This window comes from Sprattus sprattus (genome assembly GCF_963457725.1).
Source record: "Sprattus sprattus genome assembly, chromosome: 3".
Taxonomy (NCBI): Eukaryota; Metazoa; Chordata; class Actinopteri; order Clupeiformes; family Clupeidae; genus Sprattus; species Sprattus sprattus.
The window spans coordinates 54,482,906-54,503,028 of record NC_137922.1 but is presented as its reverse complement, the minus strand read 5'-3'; the positions used below and the strand labels follow the sequence as shown (position 1 = coordinate 54,503,028).

General features: G+C 43.1%; 2 protein-coding genes across 3 annotated transcripts; both read left to right on the top strand.

The window, feature by feature from the left end:
• Nucleotides 1-136: 136 nt before the first annotated feature.
• Nucleotides 137-13,518, top strand: mto1 (mitochondrial tRNA translation optimization 1). Of its 2 annotated transcripts, none has more exons than XM_080834709.1 (13): nucleotides 137-264; nucleotides 684-885; nucleotides 1,583-1,782; nucleotides 7,586-7,703; nucleotides 8,400-8,698; nucleotides 9,797-9,909; nucleotides 10,675-10,865; nucleotides 11,148-11,278; nucleotides 11,482-11,686; nucleotides 12,177-12,348; nucleotides 12,634-12,743; nucleotides 12,946-13,103; nucleotides 13,270-13,518. In XM_080834709.1, exons 2-13 carry the CDS (start codon nucleotides 693-695, stop codon nucleotides 13,456-13,458), a joined length of 2,079 nt encoding a protein of 692 aa, XP_080690835.1. In that variant the 5' UTR covers nucleotides 137-264; nucleotides 684-692; the 3' UTR covers nucleotides 13,459-13,518. The 2 variants fall into 2 exon arrangements, with proteins under 2 accessions (XP_080690835.1, XP_080690836.1); XM_080834710.1 differs by lacking the exon at nucleotides 137-264 and adding an exon at nucleotides 532-545.
• A 698-nt stretch (nucleotides 13,519-14,216) lies between these two features.
• Nucleotides 14,217-20,123, top strand: LOC308362851 (uncharacterized protein; the record flags this gene model as incomplete). The annotated part of the gene is made up of 10 exons (XM_080835579.1): nucleotides 14,217-14,512; nucleotides 14,602-14,686; nucleotides 15,405-15,534; nucleotides 15,989-16,211; nucleotides 17,724-17,832; nucleotides 17,966-17,997; nucleotides 18,674-18,773; nucleotides 18,990-19,055; nucleotides 19,328-19,420; nucleotides 19,965-20,123. 10 exons carry the CDS (start codon nucleotides 14,217-14,219, stop codon nucleotides 20,121-20,123), a joined length of 1,293 nt encoding a protein of 430 aa, XP_080691705.1.

Genomic DNA, 20,123 nt, shown 5'->3' with positions numbered 1-20,123 from the left:
AACTTGAAAATTAAACTGTAACGTTCAGCAGTCGTCTAATCCCACATTTTAAATATGCGCTCATATTCTAGATATTACAGATGAAACGATGTCGGAGCAATGGCTACTCCCTGTGCTCATGGTCACAATTGAGTTTTGCAACCTACACAAGGTTTCTAAATCGGAGGAATCGTGTCTCAAATTTATCTTCAGTGCAATCCTCGTGACCTTCAGTCTCGTTTTCGGCCGATTCAGACACTGGGAAAGTGCAAAGAGGCTGTTAAGGTACATTGACTTTAAATGCTAACGTAACTGTCTTGTGAAATCTAGGTGACGTTCACTTACATAGCCTCAGCTAACATTAACTGTTAGCTCAAAATAAACAACGCCGTATAAAATAGCTGTTCCCTTGATCGGTAACGATGTTCGTTAGCTTTCCTAATCGTTAGTTACACACTGCCTTATTTACCATGTTTGTACATCTCGAAAATAGTATGTACACATGGAGTAAAGTTTGGTTTCAATGCAGTGGCACGTCTGGGTTGACTGGGATACATGGCTTAATAGTTAAGTTTACAAACCGTAATGATTAACATCACATCTGAGGTGTTTTTCAAATATCACCATTTGTCAGTTATGACCAGTTGCAGTGGACACAGGTATTGTGAGTGATGCTCTTAATTTCTCATTTGTCTACTTGTCAGGTGTTGTCCATGTTGGCACGGAGGCTACTCATTCGGCCTCATAGTTTGCCATTCAGCCACTCACGAGCCTCTAGTGGCCTCACGCGACACAAATATGATGTCATCGTGGTGGGAGGGGGCCACGCAGGTACGGAGGCGGCGGCCGCGGCTGCTCGAGTAGGGGCAGAAACTCTGCTCATCACGCAGAAGATCCAAACCATCGGTGAGTGATTCACACTACCGGCGTGCGTAGGTCGTTGCAGACTTACGCACACATGGAGACTAATATAATGTCAGCTGTTTGCAAAAGTTATCTCTCTACTCACATACTCCCTTCAAGAGTCAAACTGCAGTTATTCATCAGGGCCTGCACATCACTGAGCTGCACCTCACCTTGCCTCCATGGACGGATTATGAAACCATGGGCCCCTCGGCCTGTCCGTGTAAAACGCCCCCCACTTTTCGTGTCCGCAAAACTTTCTTGTGTGCTCGCAAAAACCTTACATTTAATTGACATTGACACTTTTCTTTTTCAACAGCACAATAACACAATAACAGCACAATAATTCACCTGTACCTCAGCATGAGATGCAGCGCACATACACATTTGCTAACACAGCGCAGGTACACTTAATAGTTAATGACAGCGACTTAACGCAGTGGCTCTGGCTTAGGGCCTCCCTAAGCTCATGGGTCCCTGGGCCTGGGCCTGGGCTCGGTAGGCCCGTTCGGTAATCCATCCCTGGCCTTGTGTTAAATCTAGCACCACTAAGTTTTCTATTATGCTCATGTTTACAATTTTTTTTATTTTATTATCATAGTTAGTTTCTTATATGTAGGCACTCTGACATTCTTTTGAATGAAAAGTGCGTTTAAAATTAATTATTATTATTGTTATTATCCCTGCTTGCCTCCCACAGGCGCCTTGTCCTGCAACCCTTCCCTGGGCGGGGTGGGCAAGGGGCAGCTGGTGAGGGAGGTGGATGCCCTGGACGGCCTGATGGGCAGGGCAGGAGATTGGGCGGGGGTGCACTTCTCCATGCTGAACCACAGCAAAGGGCCCGCTGTGTGGGGCCCACGGGCCCAGCTGGACCGCAGACGGTACCGGGAGTTCATCCAGGTACCCGAGACGCAGCAGTATCCGTATCTATATTATAAATGTATACAGGGTAATTTATACTAGCCTTGTTTACCACTTAACTATATTATACATGTATACAGGGTATTTCATACTAGCCTGGTTTACAAGAGTCAAATATATACATTATAAATGTATACAGGGTATTTCATACTAGCCTGGTTTACAAGAGTCAAATATCTACATTATAAATGTATACAGGGTATTTTATACTAGCCTTTTTTACCACTTGACAGGTTTGATAAATGTATTGTACGTTTCTTTTATTTTTTAGTAATACCTAATCAATAAGGGACATTCGCATTGACACTGAAAGTAACAGCAGGCATGTTGTAGCACAAGTTAACCTAGTAGTTGTCTAACACAGAGCCAGCTGAAAATGATGCTGTATTAGTGCAGTCTAGAGGAGCCAATATCATAGAGGGACCCTCCATATTCCTGCTGCCGTGGAAACCGTGACTTTCCCATGGCGTTCTAGAAGCAGCCTTGACTGATGGGTGTTCAGTGAACAGTGTTCAAAAGAGGAGAGCTATTCATAGAGATGCCTGTTGTAGACAACAGAAAGTAGACATGGCCGTATCCGTCCATATAATGTCTTATATAGCAAGTCAAGTATCTGTGTTTTTGTACGCACTGTATGCACACAATTGATTGTAGTAGACAAATATGCAGGTCTGTGGCACTCCAAATGAAAGTGCCTTACACATACATGTATACACAAGACAGCATTAACAGAGATGGACACACACATGTATACACAAGACAGCATTAACAGAGATGGACACCTGAAAGTGCCTTACACATACATGTACAGTACCTTGCGTAAGTATTCACCCCCTTGGATGTTTTACCCTTTTATGGCTTTTATAAATCAGTCATGGTCAATATAAGTTGGCTTTTTGGACAAAAAAATTCACAAAATAGCTCTCTTTAATGTCAAAGTGAAAATATATTTCTACACAGTTATGTAAATTAAATACAAATATGTAATGAAAATAAGTGATTGCATAAAGGCCGAATTATGCTCTGTTTTAGACGTAACGCGTAAGCACGTAAGATACATAACCCCCCCTTGCGCGGTAAAATATCCCCCCTTACGTGCTTAAGTGCGTCGCCCAAAATTCCTGACTATGCGACTAAAACACTACGGCCCTACACAGCTCGCAAAGGCTGTGATTGGCCGGCTACCACAACCTTTCACAGAGTCTCACGTTTCCGGGTTAATAGCATACTACAGCCTTTTTTAGACCCAGACATTTTTTTAAATCATGAATACCCTGCAGACCGTCTCACAAGCCTTTTGTTATGGATTAGGAACAAACATAACAGAAGAGGTCCAAAGACATGAACTCCTTTACAAATCCTCTTTAAACACTTATAGAATGCTTAAATTACCGCAAATTTATGGAGAGAATATCCCATTCTCACCCGCGATTGTTTGGAGAGAATGTGGTCATTCACGAACAAATAGGTACTTTCATATTCATTTTCCGCCACTTGTGAGTCATGGTGATATCTTTCATTGAGTTCATATTGACGTGAATCATCAATTGCACCAGCGAGATTGATAGAATGAGCCCGGTCTGCTCATATACAAAAGTTAACAGTAACCTGCCGTTACCTTAGAGAATATCCCATTCTCACCCGCGATTGTTAGGAGAAAATGTGCTAATTCACGAACAAATACTTTCATATTCATTTTCCACCACTTGTGAGTCATGGTGGTATCATTCATTGAGTTCATATTGACGTGAATCAATCAATTGCACCCGCGATTTTGATAGAATGAGCCCGGTCTGCTCATATACAAAAGTTAACATTAACGTGCGCTTAACTGATGGCCAGCACCATTGTAGTTACAAGCATTGACAACATGATGAGATTCTCTCACCGTTTACCACCTCATCTTAAATAATGTAACTCATAAACACATCGTTTTAAAGCCTGTCGCAGTCATTAAAAGATGTCAATAAACAAACTTTTGCGTCATGTCTTTTTCGCCACTGGTACTGAATTGCCAACATTTGTATTTTGTGTAACACATGCATTCATAACATCAAGCCTTTCGCCCACTACACTTTCATGCTCCGGTAAGTTTTTTTCCTTTGTCCTGCTGCAATAAATAGGCTTACTTAACTCAAAATAAATCTACAGTTCTGGCGTCAATTTGCTTTGCGACACGCAACACAAGCCTTGCAACACGCTCTGCGTCTAAAACGAACCTTAAATCAAAACTTGTCTAAAACAAGTTCCTTGTGTAAATTACGTGCTTAGGCGTTACGTCTAAAACAGAGCATAATTCGGCCTTAAGTATTCACCCCCTTTATCACCCCCTTTATATAGACTGACCTAATTCAACAGAGGTCCAGCCAATTGGTGCTAGAAGTCTCACAATTAGTGCTATGGGGATCAGTGTGCAGTAAATGTGTCTCAAGTGATTGTAGTATAACGACACCTGTGTCTGGAAGGTCTATTCACTGGTCAGTATTCAGTAATCAGTATTACTGGCTACTGTTACAACATGAAGACCACAGATCACCCTAAGAAACTCAGAGAAAAGGTTATTGAAAAGTACAGGTCAGGGGAAGGATACAAAAAAATGTCCAAGGCACTTAACATCCCCTAAAATTCTGTTCAACCCATCATCAAGAAATGGAAGGAATATGGCACATGTGTAAATCTGCCTAGATCAGGCCGTCCTTACAAACTGAGTGACCATGCAAGAAGGAAACTAGTAAGAGAGGCCACCAAGACACCTATGACTACTCTGAAGAAGTTTCAAGCTTCAGCAGCTGGTATGGGAGAGACTCTGCATACCACCACTGTTGCCTTGGTTCTTCACCAATCAAAGCTTCATTGAAGAGAGCCACTGTTGAAAAAATGCTCCACTTTGGTCTCATCAAACCACAGAACCTTCTTCCACTTGACCATGGAGACTTACACATGCCTTTTGGCGAACTGTAGTCGATCCTTTTTTTCAACAGTGGCTCTCTTCCATAAAGCTTAGATTGGTGAAGAACCAAGGCAACAGTGGTGGTATGCAGAGTTTCTCCAATCTCAACTGCTGAAGCTTGAAACTTCTTCAGAGTAGTCATAGGTCTATTGGTGGCCTATCTTACTAGTCTCCTTCTTGAACGGCCCCTCAGTTTGTGAGGACGGCCTGATCTAGGCAGATTTACACATGTGCCACAATCCATCCATTTCTTGATGATGGATTTAACAGAATTCCAGGGGATGTTTAGTGCCTTGGACATTTTTTTGTATCCTTCCCCTGACTTATACTTTTCAACAACCTTTTCTCTGAGTTGCTTAGAGTGATCTTGGGTCTTAATGGTTTAACAGTAGCCAGTAATACTGATTACTGAATACTGACCAGTGAATGGACCTTCCAGACACAGGTGTCTTTATACTACAATCACTTGAGACACATTCACTGCACACTGACCCTCATTACACAAATTGTGAGACTTCTAGCACCAATTGGCTGGACCTCTGTTGAATTAGGTCAGTCTATATAAAGGGGGTGATAAAGGGGGTGAATACTTATGCAAGCACTTATTTTCATTACATATTTGTATTTAATTTACATAACTGTGTAGAAATATATTTTCACTTTGACATTAAAGAGAGCTATTTTGTGAATTTTTTTGTCCAAAAAGCCAACCTATATTGACCATGACTGATTTATAAAAGCCATAAAAGGGTAAAACATCCAAGGGGGTGAATACTTACGCAAGGTACTGTATACACAAGACAGCATTAACAGAGATGGACACATACATGTATACACAAGACAGCATTAACAGAGATGGACACATACATGTATACACAAGACAGCATTAACAGAGATGGACACACACATGTATACACAAGACAGCATTAACAGAGATGGACACCTGAAAGTGCCTTACACATACATGTATACACAAGACAGCATTAACAGAGATGGACACATACATGTATACACAAGACAGCATTAACAGAGATGGACACACACATGTATACACAAGACAGCATTAACAGAGATGGACACAAACATGTATACACAAGACAGCATTAACAGAGATGGACACACACATGTATACACAAGACAGCATTAACAGAGATGGACACAAACATGTATACACAAGACAGCATTAACAGAGATGGACACACACATGTATACACAAGACAGCATTAACAGAGATGGACACACACATGTATACACAAGACAGCATTAACAGAGATGGACACACACATGTATACACAAGCAGTGGTGGAAGAAGTACTACAGTTTCTTACTTAAGTAAAAGTACAAGTAAACAGGCAAATGAAAGTAAAAGTAAAAGTAAAAGTACTACATCAACAATCCTACTTAAGTAAAAAGTAAAAAGTACTCACTTTTAAATTTACTTTTAAAGTAAAAGTAAAAGTACTCACGCAATGGGTTGTCTCAATGTCTAGGCTGTCCCATTTTGATAAAGAAATAGCGACTGGTAATAAATGCCTCTACAGATGTCACTACTAGTAATGATTATAAGCAACAACATTTGTTAATTGGAAAGGTTGGTGTACTCATTGGGCCTATTGTCTGTAATACTGTTCACACTCTATCTTACAATTCTGCAGATGACAAGTTATCTACCAGGGATTATTTGCAAAGTTAATACCATTAAGCCAAACCAATAAAAATATCTTTTAATCTTTTATTTAATTGTAAACGTGTAAAAAATGGAAATATGAAACATGAAAAACAAATGGAGTTGTTAAACTGGTCAATGCAGAGTTTTATGCTCTATTGATTGCAGAAAAGAAAAAAAAAACATATTGAGTAACCCAAGACTAGGCATTGCATGCCAGGCAATAACCAGTCAATACAAAAGGCAAATCTTCACGTTAGCTTGACATTGCTAAACTACCAGCTTTATCTTACCACTACGTTAAATAAATAATCAAGGTACAATCGTGTTATTTTGATGCTATTGCTGTATGTCAACATTTATTTTTGCTAGATAACAGTATAAAATCATGTCAGTAACCGCATACGATATGCAAAAGTCATTAACTTAGCATAGCAAGAACTCCGCATAATTTGACCTGTTTCTCCAAATTTGAAGGCGATTTTTTTTAGGTAGACAAGAAACGCACTGAAACCTCCACGGCTTATTCTTGGGGCCTCTGAACTTGAACATGTCCTCAGATGAGGCTGACTCTGAATCCATGCTGAAAAGTTGTTTGTTAGTCAGGCTGTTTGTCGAATGTTTAAGCAAAACAGGCAAGGCTACCGTAGTGCTGCTGCTGCTGCCAAATACACACTTAGCTGTCATTGGAGCTGATAGAGCCACCTGATTGGCTGAAACGTCCTAAAGCAACGCAATCCATATTTTTGTGTAGGCAACATTTTGGCAAAACTGTGTTCATAAAATGTAACGAATAACGACACATATTGTAGAAATGTAGCGGAGTAAAAGTATAGATAATAGCTGCAAAATGTAACGAAGTAAAAGTAAAAAGTATGCACTATTATTTTTACTTAAGTAAAGTACAGATACGTAAAAATGTAACGAAGTACAGTAACGAAGTAAAAATACTTCGTTACATTCCACCACTGTACACAAGACAGCATTAACAGGGATGGACACCTGAAAGTGCCTTACACATACATGTATACACAAGACAGCATTAACAGAGATGGTCACCTGAAAGTGCCTTACACATACATGTATACACAAGACAGCATTAACAGAGATGGTCACCTGGCCTCGTGTTTATCCTTTCTTCATTTTCTTCTTCATCCCTCCATCAGTCTGAGCTGCTGTCCTCACCCAGGCTGACTGTAGTGGAGGGATCAGTGGAGAAGATGCTGGTGTCTGAGCCTCATCCAGACAAGCCAGGAAAACACAGAGTTACGGGAGTACGCATGGGTGAGGAATATACACATACACACACACACACACACTGATAGAATCTAATGAGCACGCTAAACTTGAAGAACGGGCCGGAAGACGCACTCAGGATTTCTGGAGTTTATTTCAGCGTTTATATCAAGTGTGGTATGCTCATCAGATTCTATCAACTCACACAAACACACACACACACACACACACACACACAGACAGGTGCAAGTTGACTGTGGGACACACATGTGTAGAGATAGTGGGTTGCACCTGGAGTGAGGAACACACACACACACACACATACACAAACACATACACACACACATACATGCAAGTTTTTGGAAAACACATTTGTGAGGGGCCCAAACAAACAAACGATGACTTGAGTGGATGACACATTCAATGACTGTCATATAAAAGCCAGTTCATGTCTTTCTGTTATCATCTCACTCTCCCACCCAATCACAACAGCTCACTCTCTCTCTGTTACTTTTCCTCTCTCTTTTTCATGAGAACATTGATGCGGCCACCCTGTGAGGCTCTGCGTTCTTCTCTCTCACTCTCTATCTCTCTCTCTCTCTCTCCTAGCAGGCATGAGGCTATCCTGGGCAATTCTGTGTTTCTCACTCTCTCTCTCTCTCTCCCTCTCTCTCTCTCTGTCTGTCTCTCTCTCTTTCTCTCTCTCTCTCTCGCTCTCTCTCTCTCTCTCTCTCTCTCTCCTAGCTGGCATGGAAGAAGCCATCCTCTGCAGCTCCGTGGTCCTCACCACAGGCACCTTCCTCTCCGGCTCCCTCTTCATGGGTCAGACCACTTCTCCCGGAGGGAGGATGGGGGACCCCCCGTCCTGCGCTGGTCTCTCCCACACCCTGAGGGAGGTGCTGGGGCTCACCGTGGGCCGCCTCCGCACTGGCACCCCTCCCAGGATCGTCAAGGAGACGGTTGACTTGTCCCTCGCCACCGTCCAGCCCCCAGACAAGCGGCCCACTCCCTTCAGCTACATCAACACACGCACACACTGCCCGGTGAGATTGGGAGACAGGAAGGGGGGGTTAGAACACATTACATCGTATGAATGTTGGAATGAATGTTGGTGGTGGTCGGAGGGGCCGTTGGCGCTGATTGTCTGCCACGCTTCTGTCAGTCTGCCCCAGGGCAGCTGTGGCTACTGATGTAGCTTACCACCACTGGTATGACTGTCTGAATGAATGGACTGGACCGGACTACTCTGTAAAGCGTCTTCGGGTATATAGAGAAGCGCTATATAAAATTGAAATTGATTGATTGATTGAGAACAATAATAGACTCCTGTTGTTCACTGAAGGGTGGAGTGGTCAGCCGTTCTGGAGGAAAGTGTCCATTTAGAAACGTAACAGCCAAACTAACACGTCATTCCCACTCTCAGACTTTTCCTTGGAGTCCCACCCACTGCACACACTTTGTGGCACTGCCTTGACTCGGACACTTGATGGACAAGCAGATCATTGATCAGTCCTTATTAGTTGGATCTTATTAGGCCGGTTTGTTGATTTCCCCTGAGCATTAGAGCAGAGAGGCATTTTTTTCCCTGGTTCGGTTGAAACACGCCCCATACTCACAGCCCAATGGAGCAGTATCAGACTCATATTCTGACTAGAATTATGAGTATGACAACGTCAGACTAATTGTTATGGGTAGTAGTTCACCTCTTTCAGCATACATGAGCATTGGAGTAGTTGTCTGTTTATTTGTGACCGTCTGTCAGCAGGATTAGGCAAAAAAACTTGGTGGAAGGGTGTAGCATGGGCCTAGGAAGAAGCCCTTACATTTTGGAGCGGATCGGGCTACAGGGGTTGATCAAGGTCTGTTTTGACATTGCGAGATCAGGCATTTGGCGTTGCGGGAGGTCTGTGACTCTCTGTGTGTCCTTCTAGTGTTCCCAATCCTATTTCTGTAATCAAAGCATGCCTCTGCAGCCGACTGAGCTTCACATCATTATAGTGAACCAGGAACAGCTAAGGGAACCTCTGTAATTGGCCTCAAGGGACTTATGCAAGCGGAGAGAGGGAGGAAAACGCGCATAGAGAGCAAAGAGGGTTATGCCTATGCTTAGTTTGTTTTATTTTATTATTTTTATGTTTTAGCCAGAGGAGCAGCTGCCCTGTTACCTGACCCACACCACACCGGGGGTGGAGAGGGTGGTGAGAGAGAGCCTCCACCTCAACTGTCACATTCAGGAGGACGCCAAAGGCCCCAGGTAAAGGAGTCTACACACACACACACACACATACACACACACACAAATATGCACACAGACTCACACACACACACAATCATTTTATTTGGATTGGTTAGCACGCACAGCATCCAAACAGTGTTAAGAGACAGCTATGTTATATGCTATAGAAGTGCACACATATTAGGTTAAAAGTGATATGGTCTTTTCCCGGCATTAAAGTAACACTATACACGTTTTGAGGTTTGGCTTTATAGGCAGATAGTTTTAGTACCATCCAAAAATTAATTTAGATAGCATATGGTCATGAAGGACAGATGTGTCTTCCTCACTCGCCATTCAGGATATGCCTATGTAGTTCCGTGTTGCAGGCTGGAACACCCTGCAAAAATGGAAGAAAAGCTTTCGCAGCATGACATTGCCAGCTGCACTATATACAAAAGACACCAGTTAGTGTGTTGGGAAGCTTCTGCTAGTGTCAACTGGGCTGTTGGTGGTGTTTGCAAGGTTTTTGCATAACTTTTAGGTAGTTAGCTTGCTAGTTTTGGAACAGAACTCCTTATTGCTGCTTGATCGTCTGATACAGAGCAAGTTGCACACACAAACACACAGATACATGAGTATGGGCATACACACACTTAAATAACCACAACACAAACACATATATGCATACCCACTCCAAGCACAAACATGTAGAGTCACCCTGGTGCTAAGTTCACCACAGCACATTTACCCTTTCTTCTCATCTTTCCTTCTTTCATGTATTCCTCTCTATCTCCTTCTCAGGTACTGCCCGTCCATCGAGTCTCGGGTGATGCGGTTTCCAGGGCGACGACATCAGGTGTGGCTGGAGCCTGAGGGCTTGACCTCTGACCTCTTATATCCTCAGGGCCTCTCCATGACGATGCCCCCTGATGTCCAGCTTCGCCTCCTCAGAGAGATCCCCGCCCTTGCGAGGGCGGAGATGCGGACACCAGGTACACTGAGGCTCCGCCCGAAACCGTTAGTTTATCCTTGAAGAGATAGCAAAACTCTTACACAACCAATGCAATAGTTCTGAGTCTTTTTTTTCCCAAAAGCTGTCAAACTAATATTATACTGGTACTTCATTTTACACACTTGCAGAACACTGTTGCAACTTTAACTATTTTGTTAGCAATGCTGTTTATCAGATTATATGGATGTGTTCTGTGCGTGTGCCTGTGCATTGCAGATGAACTTTTTTCTTTTCTTTTTTGTAAATCTTCTCCTTCCCCCAGGTTATGGAGTGCAGTATGACTTTGTGTGCCCAACACAGCTGTTCCCTTCACTGCAGTTGAAGAACACTCAGGGGCTCTTCCTTGCTGGGCAGATCAACGGGACCACTGGTTACGAGGAGGCTGCAGCACAGGTAGAATACAGTGCCACCACTGGGCAGGAGAAGAAAAGCACTTTTGAAATAGACAATCTCCAAATCTATGTTAAATTTCTTGTCAGCACACCTGTAAGCAATAATGTGTCTGCGCATTTCTGTGGTCTTGTGTGTGTGTGTGTGTGTGTGTGTGTGTGCATGCGCCTGTGTGTGCATGTGTGTGTGTGTGTGTGTGTTTGTAGGGACTGTGGGCAGGAGTCAACGCCGGTCGATTAGCCGCCTCTCTGCCGCTCCTCTCTCTCTCGCGCACGGAGAGCTATATCGGGGTTCTAATCGACGACCTGGTCAGTCGCGGCGTGACCGAGCCGTACCGCATGTTCACCAGCCGAGCCGAGTTTAGAACCTCCCTGAGACCCGATAACGCAGACCTCAGACTCACACCCAAAGGTAATGTAAGGAACAAACTAAGTTGCTAAATAAACAAATGAAAATCACACTGTACAAGAACTCCCTTATTATGAGGACATGAGAAAACGTATAAACAGTGTAAATGTATAAACAATCTCCTAATAAGATGCTAAATGATAATACTAATAACATTTGTGTGTAATGATTTTAAAATGTTATGTTCCTGGTACTCCGGTTGGTAGGAGTTGTGGTTATTTGTTTGCGTAACATTGCATAAAATCCCCCTGATGGTTTAAACAACATGTTTTAATATTGAGTTAACAAAATTTGTAGTTCCCTACATGTTAGTTAATTTGTAAATGCCATGAATTTAATGTCATTATAGAATTGGCCGGCTTCTAAATTTCAACTGAACCTGTGTCCTGTCTGTCTGTCTCTGTTTGTTTGTCTGTCTGTCTGTCTGTCTGTCTGTCTGTGTCTGTCTGTCTGTCTGTCTGTCTGTCTGTCTGTCTCTCTGTCTGTCCGTCAGGTTTCGAGGAGGCGGGGTGTGTATCGGCGGAGAGGTACGGTGAGGCTCTGAGGGTGCGGGAGGGACTGAAGGGGGGCCTGGCGGCACTTCAGTCGGTCTGCATGTCCTCCACCCGCTGGAGAGAGATGCTGGCACTCACCTGCATCAGCGAGACCAAGAGCGCCACCATGAGGTGAGAGCGCCAGAGCTGGAGGAGAAACCGCAAGACTCCTAGTCCCAAACAAACTGGGTTTTGTCTGTGCTGTTCTAACATAAACCATCTGATCAAGCATTTTTTGTATTGTTGAATGTTTTCAGAAACTTTTGGCAAGATGTATTGATTAGTTTGCATGCATTGTGTTTGAATACAATGAACTCCATAAAAGCAGACCTTTATTTGTGTCTGTGTGTGTGTGTGTGTGTGTGTGTGTGTGTGTGTGTGTGTGTGTGTGCGTGTGTGTGTGTGTTTTTGTTTAAGTGCTGAGGACATATTGAAGTATAAAGATATCTCCTTTGAGATGTTGGCCTCTGCCATCCCTGAAGTCTTTTCTCCATATTTGGAGTTTGCACACAGACTGAAGATTGAAGGTAGGTTGAGGCTTATGGTTGTATTAGTTAAGAGCAGACCATTTTCACATACAGTATAAGCATGCTTAATCAAATACATGCCTAGTGAATCACTACTGTGAACCCAGTACATAAAATAAACCAAGATCCACTGACTAGTCTGTTGACACCGCTCGTCTCGTAAAATGACTAACTAACCCCTACCTCCATGCTGTGACTCCAGTCCTGTACTACTCCCACTGTGAGAGGCAGAAGAGAGAGATGGGCAGAATACAGGAGGAAGAGAGTCTGCTGCTACCTCAGGACCTTGACTACCTCTCCCTTCCGGCTTCTCTCTCCCAGGAGGTGCGAGAAATACTTGACAGGGTCCGACCGGACACAGTAAGTCATACCCACAGGTGTTGTGTGTATAACTCCACACCCAGCTTTGAAACTGGTATATTTTGTCACTGACATTTGGGCAGCTTGGTTTGTTATGATGTCTAGCATTTTTAAATGTATTTTCTGCTAATTCTTATTCTCTTTTAACTTCTTGTTTTGTCTTTAGTTGGGGGCGGCGGCTCGTTTGCCTGGAATGACCCCAGCTGCTATTGTTCATCTGCTGAACTATGTGACAAAAGCGCCACGCAGAGGCAGAAATGCGGACAGAGGATCTACAGACTCGGCGACAAAGCAAACGTGGAGCAAAGGAATGAGAGGAAACGCACAACAAACCAACATAGTATCGCTACAGTGATGTAAAAGTTAAACTATGTAGTGTATACGTATTTATTTCAAGTATGCATTTATTTAATAAAGAAACTATTTTGCATGTGGTGTGCGATTGTGTCGGTTTTTGTATTTGATGACTTCTCATTATGTCTATGCACGTTGTAAACAAATATAATAACTATACGATGTTCGGTTTGATTAATTGAATAATTGTTTAATTTTTATAATTCATTTTTTGATGAATTTTGCTACCTTAGATTTTTTTAAAAGATTTAAATGCTTCGGGTCAACCCCTGAAAAGCGGCTGTTGCTAAGCGACGTGTGTTGTGTTGGGCTTGGAGGATCTGAAGTGTTAAAGAGTGGAGACATTTTTTTACATCTTAATCTCCATGTTTCTTGCTGAGGTAAGCTTCATCCGGTTATTGCGGCACACCTGAACGTCTTCAGTTACATACATTACTAGCACGGAACAAAAGTTTTGGTGGTTAGAACTTGATAATGGTGTTCATTAACGCGGCATCCCTAAAGTTTATGACAGCTAGCATTAACTAGCCAAGGTTACACGTAACGTTTACTTTGGTAACGTTAACTTTTTCAATGATAATGTTAACTACCCTTTCCACCGACTAACTTATTTAATTGCGTATTAAGTGTGTTCATTTAATTCAATATCAGCAGTAGAACGTTGCCTTGCACAACATACTGGTAGTGTGTTAGTTATTATGATAAGCTTTGAAGAACTTGGACAACATTAATCTAATATACTTTTACGTTATCGCGCAGATGTCCAAAGGCATTGTAGCACCTGTTCCGACAGAGGTCGACTGTGAAAAGGTGAAATATTCAGAGCCTGACTCTTTGGGTTCCTCGGGGACCAACTCGGACACCGACACGGAGTCAGACAATGAGCAAGATCCCGACTCTGATGCAGACCCCGAGAAAACAGAGGTCCCTTCGTCACACCCACCGGAATTAGAAAGTGCAAAAGGCGAGGGACTCCAGAAACAGCCACAACAAGAGATAAGAAGGATTCCAACACAACCTAGAACCGATGGAGACCTCCATATTCACCATAATATGTGAGCACCGAATGCAGGGGTTTGTGTATGAGAAGTCAGCCGGGGCTACAACCTAACGTATTTTAGTGATATTGCGTCTTTTTTCTCAGAGAATGTTCGTGTGAAGTGATGGCATGTCAGTTCAACCCTGAGGGAACTCTACTGGCTGTAGGACTGAATGACGGCACTATAAAGGTTTGGAAGAGCTCCATTCTCTCCTATCTGGATAAAAACATAACTATCTCCCCCTCCCCTCTCTCTATCTTGCTATTTATCTGTCAGTCTATCTATGGTCCTTCTATGCTTTTTCAGACTTGGCCCTCCCATATAAGGTAAGGTGAGCAGATTTTTTTTAGTAAAAAACCAGTGACATTTTCAGTTCAGACACTTAAACACCTCCAAAACAGTGTAATGTTTTTATCTTTGTAAACAAAAACGGGGACTGTCCTTGGAAACTGGGGACGTTTGGTCACCCTTATATAGGCAAAGGTAACAGTTAAGGGAGCGGGTCGAAACAATTACACCTTATGTACTCTTTGCACTAAGTTGACCCTACCACCCCCACACAGAGAGCGCTTTTTTAGGAACACTTTAAAAATACTAGTTGGCACTGTGCTCTCAAAACAGCCTAAATTATTTGTGGCATGGATTCCACAAGATGTTGGTAACATTCCCTTGAGATTCTGGTCAATGTTGACCTGCAGATTTGTCAGCTGCACATTTGTGTTGCAAAACTACAGTTCTACTACATTTCTAAAGGTGTTCTATTCGATTGTGGTCCGGTGATCTTTGCATCTAATTTTATCTACCTTTCCTTGTGTCCCTCTCTGTTGCTGAATTAGCTTTATAACCCGGAGAATGGAGACTTTGACTTTTATCTACCTTTCCTTGTCCCTCTCTATGGCTGAATTAGCTCTATAACCCGGAGAATGGAGACTTTGTGAAGACGATCAGGGACAGCAGCTGCATCTTCGCCTCCATGCCCGTCACGTCCATCAGGTTCTGCCGGAGTGCACAGTCACACTCCCTCCTGCTGGCTACCTGTGAGAACAACATATCCACTCACTCCAATGACACACACACACACACACACACACACACACACACAGACAAGCACACACACACACACACACAGATAGATATCTATTCACTCACTCCAATGACTCTCACACACACACACACACACACAGATAGATAGATATCTATCACCTCACTCCAATGGCTATAGCTATAGCTATAGCCATCACTCTCTCTCTCTTTCTCTCTTTCCATCTCTCTCCACTCTCATTCTCACACTCTTTTTCTCTCAATTTCTTCGTCTGTCCCTTTTACTACCTGTTCCTTTCTCCTTCTCCACTCCATCTTTGACTTCTCTTCTACACCTATTTCGCCCCTACTCTGTTCTGTCTCTCTCTCTCTTTCACTCACTCCCTCTCTCTGTTTACCTCCTGTATGTGTCTCTCTCACTCCCTGCTCCTTGCCTCTGACTGCCTGCAGATGCAAGTGGTAACGTGCGCTGCTGGTACGTGTGGGGAGGTGAGTGTCTATGGAGTGTGAAGGAGGTGGCAGACAACAGAGAGAGTGAGGGGACGGCCCGGAGGCAGACCCTCTGCATGTCCGTCTCCTGTTCGAACGAGCAGGCGGCCACTGGGGGCTCCGACTCCACCATCCACCTCTACGACCTCGCCACACACCAGACGCTGCAGGTCTGCAAGGCCAGGTACCTGCAGGAAGCAAATATGACAAAACCTTATTTTCACAAGGGTTCCCTACTGCAGCTTTAAGCTGTTTTAGTGGTTCAGACCGATTGTGTGTGACCTTATACCTCCATCAGGAGGCCAGAGGAAGCAAGAACATGTGGCGGATTAACATCAAGGCTAAATGTTTGCAGTGTTATGTGCAGTTTATGCAGTAAATAAGAAAGGTCAGGAAATACAAGGTGGCTTGAGTCCTACTGTGCCTCTACTGCACCCAAGCACCTTGAGACATCTTTGTATATGAAAGCCAAATGAGTGGCCGAATCGGAGGCCGAAAAGTGGTGGTGACGCAAAATTATACAATCTTGTCTGATTACACAAGCAAGGAGCGCAGGCCACCTATACGATCTCAAAATAGTAAAATGTAACAATGACGCCACCCCCTCTAGCTTTTTATGGGTCGTCAGAGTTCCTAATTTCCGTCTCCTCAATGCAATGTATTTCTGCAACTTGTCTTCTAATGCCTTCTCAGTTAGCTTACGTGATCTTCCCTGCGCCATCATATCCTCTACACTTCTCTGTTCTTCCCCATTAGACATCGTACACGTTGCAGAGTTAATGCTCAAGCTGTATGCCACAGTTCAAAAGCTCCTCCTTATGCTTCAATGAATTACCAGTTCCAACTTTAGCTTCGGTGGGGAGACGTCCTTTTCACCGGTGCAGGAAGCTAGCTGCGTTCCACCCCTTGTACAGGCAATCCAGCGAAGTTCAGCTAAGCTAGTTTTTTGACTAAATGTAGTGGCACTCCGTCTGTCTGAGTCTTCTGTACCACGTTTTTTGAGATCAGTTCTAAAGCTATTAATTGACACTCGTGAAACAAGATAAACTTCAATAAAAAATGTTTACTGGATCAAAAATAGAAATACAAGTTTGCACGGTCAAAAAACTATGTCGCTTCCAACATCTGAGCTCAAAATCTAAAACTAACAGTTCCTTGATATCAGTTCTTCAACATTTGAAGATTTCAAATAAACATTTTTCCTTGAAAAACATGTCTAAACATTTATTGTAAGCAGTAGATTTAAGCAATATTTAAAAATAGTGTTTTGACAACTTTAAACGGAACTGTCATTTTCGGTTTCGGTATTCGGCCAAGCGATTAATTATTTTTCGGTTTCGGTTTCGGCCACAAATTTTCATTTCGGTGCATCTCTAAACATATATCAACTACTGCAGCAGATGTATCTCAGTACAGACATCTATTGGTCCCTTAAAAAAGCCACTGTGCAGGTTCATCACAGAGCAAAAGACAGACTGTGAAATGTTTATCATTCTGCTGCAGTGCGTGTAGTAAATCAAAAGAGAACACCACAAAGCTCAGTGTCTTCTGAACCAAATCTCCGTTTAAATGTTAAGCTATGAAAACGTGCATCCATATTACTTTTTAATACTTCAGCATCTGTGCAATGGTTATGCCGAGTTTTTGTGTTTATATGACGCTGGTAGAAATACAATGTGGTTGTGTGCCCTCTCAGTTCAACCAGAACAGTGATGGACGGACACAGACTGAGGGTTTTTGCAGTGGCCTTTCACCCCGAGAGAGAGAGGGAGTTCGTATCAGGTGGCTGGGACAACACTATACAGGTACCCACATATATCTTACTTTATGTACGGTACACACGGTTTCAGCATCAAATCATCGATAAAACGTTCACAGGCAGACATAAATCTGCTGTTGTTTGTTTGTGTTGTATTGATTGTTTGTTTGTTCAAACAGTTTTGGGACACTAGACAACAACACGCTGTTAGGTAAGCAATTATGATTTATTATAAGTCATGGTCTAATTTTTTCAGTATTTCCAGGTCAACAGGCCAACATTTAATATTTGTTATTTTATAAAAAACAACATTTTAAAAGTTGAAATATGAACATTATAATAGGAAAGAGAGTCTAAATCATCCAGAGTTAGCTTGATAACAGGGGATTTATTGCAGCAAAGATAAACATTAATTATGTACCTTAAATTGAGATGGTTCGATCAACCTGGAGGTGCGAAACAGCTGAGGATCAAACGATTTTCAACGTTCCAAACGTAGCGCTTGCTGCGGTCAAAGAACCTTTTGGCTGCATGCCTGGCCAACTTGTCTAATGAGTAACACGTCTAGACTGCTTTATTCAGCTCAACTAGGTCAGGTTCTGCAGTCACCTGTTAAAGTGGGCCGTGGCCAACGCAAACTCGCACCTCCACATTGCTTAACAGTACACAAAGCAAATCCAAATCCAAATACCAACTAAATATTATTCAATTAAATTATGATAAATGCAAACACTTAATTTCATTTTATCCTAATATTTCATAACTATAAATAATAACAATAAACATACAGTAACCCATTCTGGCTCGTGGCTGTGATTCGTGGAAACACTGGCCATCAACTTGCCCCACTGATTATGTTTAACCCTGCCTTTCTGTTTTTCTCCCAGAATGCTCTCTGGGCCACACATTTGTGGTGACGCCCTGCAGATTGACCCCGTGACCCATCAGATCCTGACAGGGTCATGGAGGAAGGACAGGAGCCTAGAGGTCAGCTGGTGACCTCTCACCCCACATCATAACTCACGGCTCAGTACATTCACTCACGGCTCTGTGTTGGAGTTATGTCAACTCAGTGGATGATTCACTGTTCATGTGTGTGTGCGTGTGCGTGTGCGTGTGCGTGTGCGCGCGTGCGGGTGCGCGTGCGTGTGCGTGTGTGTGCGTGTGCGTGTGCGTGTGCGTGTGTGTATTGGTCCCTATCAGATTTGGGAGTATGGATCAGCAGAAAAAGTGTCAGAGGTGCTTCCTGATCCTTATGGAAACAGCAAAGTGAGTCTTGTATTAGTGACACACATTTGTCCCCACATTTGTGCTTGCATTTGAGAAACAGACACATGTGCACCTAATATGGTTCCCTGTTCCCTGTATACTGCATATAACAAGTCACTAGTTCCTTTGTGTTTGCAACTCACATTGCCAGACAGACGTCCGATGCAAAACCAATCACTATGATTGATAGAAGTACATGTAGGATTGACGTACAGTAAATCTGTGATAGTTCTGCATGAGGTTTTCCTGTAACGCACCTGTGTTGCCCACAGATCTACTCATGCCATTGGCTGGGCCGGGATCACATCATGGCGGCTGGGAGCCAATTAAACGTGCTGAAAATCATAAACCGCCACACTCTGATGGTAAGCCACCTTGACTTGTTTCCACAGACACTCTTTTTCTCTGTTATGAGGTCAGCCTGCTTCTCGCTGTGTGCTTCTGTTTGTTTACACTGGGTCTCTGTTTGTTTGTCTTTCCCACTCTCTCTCTTTCATACTTACATTCTCTATCTCTTTCATTCTCTCTCTCTTTCATTCTCTCTCCCCCTCTCTCTTTCTCTCTCTTTCATTCTCTCTCTCTGTCTTTCATTCTCTCTCACTCTCTTTCATTCTTTCATCCTCTCTCTCTCTCTCTCTCTCTCTCTCTTTCATTCTTACATTCTCTATCTCTTTCTCTCTCTTTCATTCTCTCTCTCTCTCTCTCTCTCTTTCATTCTCTTTCTCCCTCTCTCTCTCTCTCTCTCTCTTTCATTCTTACATTCTCTATCTCTTTCTCTCTCTTTCATTCTCTCTCTCTCTCTTTTATTCTCTCTCTCCCTCTCTCTCTCTCTCTCTCTTTCATTCTTACATTCTCTATCTCTTTCTCTCTCTTTCATTCTCTCTCTCTCTCTCTCTTTCTCTCTCTCAGACGGAGTCCCGGTACATGGGTTTGTCTTCTGCGGTGTTTAGCTCCTCTGTGTGCCCTGCAGGGAAGTGGGCAGGGCTTATTGCAGCCACCTCAGGAAACCGGGTGTGTCTACTGGATCGAGGGGGCCAGAGGGTCAAGAAAAACACACAGAGTGACTAG

What these genes read in the sequence shown, in the direction of transcription:
- mto1 (XM_080834709.1), top strand. Translation starts at nt 693, where the DNA reads ATGTTGGCACGGAGGCTACTCATTCGGCCTCATAGTTTGCCATTCAGC. An exon ending in AGTTACGGGAGTACGCATGG is followed by an intron (nt 7,704 to 8,399) that starts GTGAGGAATATA and finishes TCTCTCTCCTAG; the next exon opens with CTGGCATGGAAGAAGCCATC. An exon ending in GGCGGAGATGCGGACACCAG is followed by an intron (nt 10,866 to 11,147) that starts GTACACTGAGGC and finishes TCCTTCCCCCAG; the next exon opens with GTTATGGAGTGCAGTATGAC.